This window comes from Pyxicephalus adspersus, unplaced genomic scaffold (genome assembly GCF_032062135.1).
Source record: "Pyxicephalus adspersus unplaced genomic scaffold, UCB_Pads_2.0 Sca400, whole genome shotgun sequence".
Taxonomy (NCBI): Eukaryota; Metazoa; Chordata; class Amphibia; order Anura; family Pyxicephalidae; genus Pyxicephalus; species Pyxicephalus adspersus.
The window spans coordinates 3,607-11,222 of NW_027317407.1; the positions used below are offsets into that span (position 1 = coordinate 3,607).

The 7,616-nt window shown below is 36.4% G+C and overlaps 1 protein-coding gene across 1 annotated transcript; it reads right to left on the minus strand.

The window, feature by feature from the left end:
• Nucleotides 1-239: 239 nt before the first annotated feature.
• Nucleotides 240-7,249, minus strand: LOC140345035 (large ribosomal subunit protein uL14). Its single transcript, XM_072432205.1, has 5 exons — nt 7,176-7,249; nt 5,373-5,456; nt 4,301-4,429; nt 4,020-4,133; nt 240-356 (listed from the first exon to the last, which is right to left on the minus strand). The coding sequence occupies exons 1-5, from the start codon at nt 7,186-7,188 to the stop codon at nt 274-276; spliced, it is 423 nt and encodes a 140-aa protein (XP_072288306.1). The 5' UTR covers nt 7,189-7,249; the 3' UTR covers nt 240-273.
• Between the last annotated feature and the right edge of the window lie 367 nt (nt 7,250-7,616).

Below are 7,616 nucleotides of genomic sequence, written 5' to 3' on the forward strand. Positions count from 1 at the left end.
TATTTTTTTATAATTTTCTTGTCAATTGTCATTGTTTTGTAATCTTTTAAAAAATCTTTTACATTCTACTGCTGTGTGGCTGCAATGAAAAAACCCCTAAGCATGCCTACTCTAAAACAGGCAAACATTTGCTAGTCCATCATAATACAAACTTTAATTTTAGAATTACCACTTAACCCAAAGTAATTTTACAGGTATGGTGCATACATCTCTCTTTCAATAAATAAAACAAAGGCAGCTTTGTTGTAAGCATTTTATTTTACAGAAGCTTGTTCAGGCAATGCTTCCTGCATTGGAGGCGATCCTAGGCCACAGATCAGCACATTCTTTTGCCACAGGACCTGTTATAGCTGAACCTATAAATAAAGTACAAACAAAATGTTAAAATAATGTAGTAGATTCTATTAAATCCAAAATTATCAAAGAATGATAACATCAAAAAATAAGAGGTTCATATAGCTTAATGAATTAGTTTAATGCAGCTAAACTGGGGACATCAGACACAACATGGCCCCCTTTCTTTTTTTTTCTCCTGGAATTGTGCAAAACAGGCAACAGGAATAGTATAAGAAATTAGTCCAGACACAGGGTTTTTTTCACAACCAAGTATTGTAGCAACGATAAATGCTCAGAATACAATACATTCAAACATAACTTACAATCACAATATTGATTATAGCGTTATTCGGACCAGTGTAAATGGCACAAGACATTATTCAATGCAAAGAGCACATGGAGTTCACTGCTAGATGAGGAGAGAGAGGAGGGGAAGGCTGCAGCCTCAGACTCTCCTTGTCAGTGGACAGCACTCTGTCACTTACAAGGAGAGGCTGTAGTGAATGAAGGCATTAAACTCTCCCTGAGATATCGCTGGATTATCATAAAACCGTGATTTGCTTGCGTTATACTAATCCCTAGTTGGGCGAAACACAGGGGTTTGCATGGTCTCATGCCTGCGTTTCTTTGTGGAGACTGTACAATTGGGATTTTTCCTATGTATATTCTTTATATGTTCTATGTTATGGTTAGTTATACACTGTCTAGTGCCATCTATACTGGCATAAATAACAGAATAACAATATTGTGATGCTATGGTCGGTTGTACACTGTCTTGTACCATTCACACTGGCCCGAATAATACTATAATAATTATTGTGAGATGGCTAATCTCAAGTTATGTTTATGAATGTATTGCAGTATGTGTTACAGATACAGACCATGTCACAGCTCCTCTAGGGATGCAGGAGCAATCAGGGAAGCAGAGCTGTCAGCATAGCAGAGCTCCACTGATTGCTCTGCTCCCTAATTAGCTGAGGAAAGGGAAATCCTATTGATGCTTTAGCTACACAAACATTTAAATAAAATAATTTACCATTAAAGTCTCAACCAATTTTTTTATACACATATTTAAAACCCTTTCAGGGAATGAGTAAGGGGTTTTATGTACCCCTGTACTCATTCCCTGAAAGGGTTAAAAGTAAAACTTATAAAAGTTTATAAAAGTTTTTAAGCGTTTTAAAGTTAAGCTTTAAATGCTTGTAAAAGTGCATAAAAACACATAAATGTGGTAGGAATGTTTTTATGCGTTTTTAAAACCGTTCATGTAGACCCAGCCTTACTTACAGCTTTAGACTGCTTCCAGCATAGACATATTTGGTATCTACAGATTACCAGTACTTAGTCAGTAGAATGTCCCACCACTGATTGAAGTAGTATAGCACATGTAGCTATCTCCTCACCCAAAGAAAGTGAATTTATCTCCTCTTCCTCGACAACTTAAAGTGCCACTAAACAGGCAAAACAAGTGCTTTTTAGAAGAGGTTATTTTTTGCAAACCATTAAAAACCTGAATTTAAAAGCCTGTAGGGAAATTCTAACATGCTTTAAAACAATTACATTAGGAAGCCACAAATTTACTGTTGTTCGCAATGCTGGTAGTCACTATACAAATTCAATGTAATTATCAGTCCCTAAAAAGCACCATATTTAATTTACAAGTTATTAAACGTTTTACTTGGTGGAAATGTTAAACATTATTGAAGTATAAGTCTAGCAACTAAACACTAACTTTAAAAAATAAGGATGTACAGAGAGGTCTATGTGGATGGAGAAACACCTTACTAAAATTCCTGACCAGGTGTTGGAAAAAAGGCATCATGGAAACAGTTTTATGAATTTGAAAATCCAAAATGCTATTGCAGTAATACACTTGTCAAATTCCTTAGATTGCCATGCCCTGTTCCAAATACAAGTTTCTTTAACATAAAAGTATGGACAGTCATGGCTGCGCTCTCCCCCCTGAAAATACTTCTTTGTTGCTAAAATCTGCGAATGGCTCCAGTAATGTCCACTAAGATTTAGAACAAGTAAGAACTGTACTGGCCACCCCAATTAGTCAACCTAAAAGTGAAGGTTAGCTAAATTATAGGCAACATAAAAATGGTCATTGTACCCAAACAGTACTTTGAAAAATGTAGTTTTGATTCCACAGACAATACCTAATCTGTCATCCACCTGACTATTGACACAGCTTCTTGGAGGTTTAATTCTTCAAAACTAATCTGAATAAAATCAGTAAAAGAGTCTCCATAATTCTCAGTATAATTTTAACGTTTTCAGTTCTAAAATGACTAAAAAACAAGGCAAGCTAGAGCTCAAACACTATTGTAAAGTAAAAAACAGCTATACTCCTAAAGCAACTCTAAACTCCATTCCCAGAATAATAATTGCCATGATCTCTAACTCCATAGAGGGATGCTGGTTAACCTGGGCGGTTCATTTCTGTCCGGATTTATATGTCTAAAAGCGGTACATTGTTTTTCATGAAATTTATTTTACAGTATAATATAATTAGTAGGCGTATAATAAAGTTTGAAACAAAATCATGTGAAAATAATAAATTAAATAAAAATATATATTTTTTAAGAATTAAAAAAATATAAATATTATACACATACTATTATATACTGTAAAATAAATTTTCATGAAAGACAATGTACTGCTTTTACTAATAAATTCACTGTATTGCATTCAATACAGTTATTTTGTATTGAATGCATTACCAACAGAACTGAAATTCCCGCCACACCCCGAACGGAACGTCTGCACGCACCAACATCACCAGAGGACGCTTGCCTGAAGGAAGCAAAAGGACAGGGATCGTGAAGGAGGACGCCGGCGGATCAGGTAAGGTTATATTTACTATTGTATTTCACTGTTTTGGCTACCCAGAGTGTGACTCGGGGTTACCGCAGTCAGCATTTTTTTTCTACCCCGAGTCACAATTAGGGTTACCTAGGAGGTAATGTTTAAAATTCTAAAAGCAAACTTTTCTGTAAAACATTAGAAGTGCCTTTGCCAGTACTCCTTACCAGATGCTAGTTTGGCTAGCACCCTGACCGGCTTGTCTCAACAGGGTTTTAGTCACTGACCAGAACATGCATGTCTATATGTAAAGTCAGATATTCTAAACCGCAAGGCTATTCTAGGTGATGGATAGAAGGTGTTAAAGAGGCAAATCTAGAAAGTCAAAATTATCACAGGGCTCCTCCACGCTTAATGAGCAGTCAATAAAGTCACAGATGTTTGTAACAGAAATCAAAGTGTCAAGTAAACTTAACTCAAAACTCAGGAACTTTAACTTTGCAGTTAAAGTAGACCTAAACTCAAACTTTTTTTTACTTTACATGAAAGGGTAGACAACCCGTAAATGTAAAGTAAAAATTGTATTTACGTTTTTTGTGCAACACCCTGAAAGAGAAGATCGAAGGGACTGGATCGAGGGAAGGCCCAGCGCTACTGAAGGATTTGCTGGAATAAAGGTGTATTTTTTTTTATTTTCACTTTAGTTTTAAAATGAAAAATAAAATTTTAAAGACAGGATATCCAAATGCTCCCGAACTTTAGAGAACACCAGAAAAAAATCAAGGCTTTTATGTTTGAGCCGGCAGAATACAGAACAGATTTTGTAAAAGACTATAGCGATTCCCATGTGTGCACATATATACTACATGACATACCTTTCATTTCACCTTTATTGTTCACTATCACCCCTGCATTATCTTCAAAATATAGAAACACACCATCTTTTCTTCGGTACGATTTCCGCTGCCGTATGACAACTGCAGGATGCACTGGAAAAACAAATTGAATTTTTTTTAAACTTTAAATGTTAGTTTTGTGTAATTCATCAATTTTAAATGTATAAGGATTTTTTTTTTTTACAAAATTGGTTTTGGTCCAAAAGGCTTTTCTGCTTGTGTTGGTTGAGATTATGAAGGCGTTTCGGAAAATAACTCACCTTTTTTCCTGAGTTCAGGTTTTCCTTTTTTCACTGTGGCCATCACCATGTCACCAACACCAGCTGCAGGCAATCTGTTCAGACGACCTTTGATTCCTTTAACTGAAATGATGTACAAATTCTTGGCACCTAGCAAAAAAGGAAAATATTAATTATTCCTGACTGGGAATTTTTTTTTCTCCCTGTAGATGTGAGGGGACTACATGTTTTTCTTACACATAAGGTACCCCATCAGAGCCATTATGATAACGGCAATGTAAAGAGAACAAGAAGCTCCTGTGTCATCTTTGCTGTACCTGCTTCATATTTCTCATACTAAAATGTCCAGTGTACACCTTGATTGTGCTTGGAAAGACAGCAAAACAGCAGCATTGATAATCCTTGCTGCAACCAGCAACAGACTGTTTTGTTGACATGGCCAGCACTGTCAAAGTCTGGTCACCTACAAGTCAATAGCAACTTTCAGCAAGGCAACCACGCTGTTCATGCATCTCCTTGTGACCAACAAAAATGCATTGTGCAGAAAAACAGAGATGGACTCGGCAGGCTAAACCCTGGCAACACCATGTTTTAAAAAGTATTGCATAATTAATAGTCAAGTCTTAAAAGGTTTAGTTCCGCTTTAAATCCTTGCCTTCTATACCTAAAACTTCATGTGTGGCCACATCAAAACGGTCAGACGTTTTGCCAGAACAACAATAATTGCCAGAACAACAATAATTGCCTGCTATGTCAGTTAAAGTCAGTAGTTTCTTGCCATTTAGTTACAGTTCACTTGTGGTCTAGACAGGAAAGTAAATGTGAGATGACCCCAAGAGAGAGCACTAAGACTGAAAATAATAAAATTTCATTTACCTTTGTATTATACCAGGTAAGCTTCCATTGCAAAAGAGACCCTACCTTTCACCATAAAAGCTACCATGCTTGAAGATAAAACTGTCAGGCAGCTTATAACCATGTACGCGGCAATTATTAACTTGATCTGGTGTAACAGTTCTAAACATCAGAACTTGCATACATAAGTAAACCGCAACAAAAATAATTATGATGTACTGGCACTATTTCAACATACCGGTGTTATCGGCACAGTTGATGACAGCTCCCACAGGAAGACCGAGGGAGATGCGAAACTTCGCACCAGAAGAACCTCCACGTCCTGAAAAAAAAAATTAGTTTACTTAACATGGGTTTATTAAGACAATTGCATCCTTAAAAAAAAAAAAAAGAAGGATGTACCAGTAACAACAAAGATGTACCAGTAACAACAAACTATCAGGGCCACCATCATTAGGAAAAAGAATTTATCCTCTGCCTACTTCTGGGATTGTTAAAGCTCCAACAAATCAAACTGGGGCACCTTGGCAATGTTAGATTTTAAACATCACTCTCACAGATGCCCATGTTACTCTTTTATCCAAGGAAAGACCAATATATTGCTTTTTTTTTTTTTTATTCTGTGGTAGAAAACACTTTTAAAGAAGATCATATATATCACCTAATAAAGCTGAAATACTTTGATGTTCATCCCGATGATTCACCTAGCAGCTATCCTAATCCATGATACCACAAGCCAATAGATAGCCAAAGATCTGGAAAAAGGAAGCGGAGCAAAAGATGATAGCAGTGCCAGTGAAAGAACAGGAACATTTTAAAAAAATATTGCAATCAGGCTGGAAAGGGTATTTTATTGCAGAAAGGACATCATCTGTCCTTCAGCAATAAGGGACCTGTCTGGTTCCAATTTTGTATTCTTAGGGCTGGGTTCCAAACATAGTATAGTACAAGAGCATATATAAATATTGTCAAATATGTCATTTGATTAGCTCTGCATTAGTAAGGACAGCAAAAATTAGGTCTGAGCATGTTTTCATATTGCAAACGCACACAATATATTTACACGCTATTACACTAAAGCAGTATTTCTCCACCTTCATAACACAGGGAAACCCTTGGGGACAAAAAATAAACTTTCAGGTATTCAGAGAACCACAGCTATATTTACTATAATCACAGGTCACTTCACATTATTGTGTTGATTAATAGGAATAGGTATTACATTGCTGGCCAGTATGTAACCCTTACATAAAGCCAAAAAGAACATTGGTGTACAAACTGACCTGAGAGGTACAATGCCTAAAGAACCCCAACCTCTGAAGGATCCTTGGTTGAGAAAAACTGAACACACTAAATAGTTGCCTAAGACAAATAATGATCATCTTGGACTGATCTTGTGTGTGTGTGTGTACAGTGATCACTAAATGCTTTTTAGCAAAATGCCATGGGAGTGGAGGAAATCATTATAATACTATATGATGGGGGTACCACATTTATTTATTTGGGACAGAACACAGTCACTAAGTCCAAAGCGACAAAAACCTAAGTATACCCAGCTTTAGTTTGGCAGGCAGAAGTAATTTGAACGCACTTTCTGAATAAAAAAGGGTCTGACAGCACATTTTACAAAATGTGACTTCTACTCCACTTTTTAAAAAATAAATAAAAAAATGAAACTTTTTTAGATGTACAACACAGACACTGCAGAGTTATAAATCCACTTACCATGGCTCAAAACTACACATTATCCTGCACCCTTCACTAGCTAAACACAACAAATGTACGCGAAGCGCTCATCTTCCAACCTTATACTACAGAATCAGTACATAAGAGAATGAAGGAACATGGCCCCGTATTGCTTTTCTGTACAGGGAATCGTCGGATACAACGCTTTTATACTATCCGCCCCACAATCTTGACAATAACGGTACCAGGACACCGAGTGAGATGTGGACAACTAAAATTAACAAAAACCAACAAGCAGCAACCGCCGCTGATAGAAGATGGCATCAGATTTAAAAGTACCACAAACGGCACCCACCTCTCTTAGACATCTTGGTTTCCGGAAAGAGGAAGACGCCAGCAAAGGACGCTGGGATATAGCATTACAATTCCGGATGTGACGTGTCACGTGACATGCTTATACTGCGCCTTCTTGATTGTTGCTTGTTTTCTCATTCGGAATTTACAGTACAATTGCGAAGAGATATAGATTATATGCAGGAGTTTTAGTATTTTTATGCGATATGGTAATTATAAAACAATGTGTAATAAGAGGGAATATTTGTAGATTGAACGAGTAGTGGTGTGGGAATGTCCAACTATGGAGACTGAACTTGTTTTAATAAAGCTAGACAATAATAAAAAAAAAGACATCAACAACAGAAGCTGTGTTTTTACTGCAAATAATGTTTTAATGATGATTACTCTTACTTAGTCATTGTTCCTTACCATCTGTTTTTGAAAAAAAAACTAATTACTG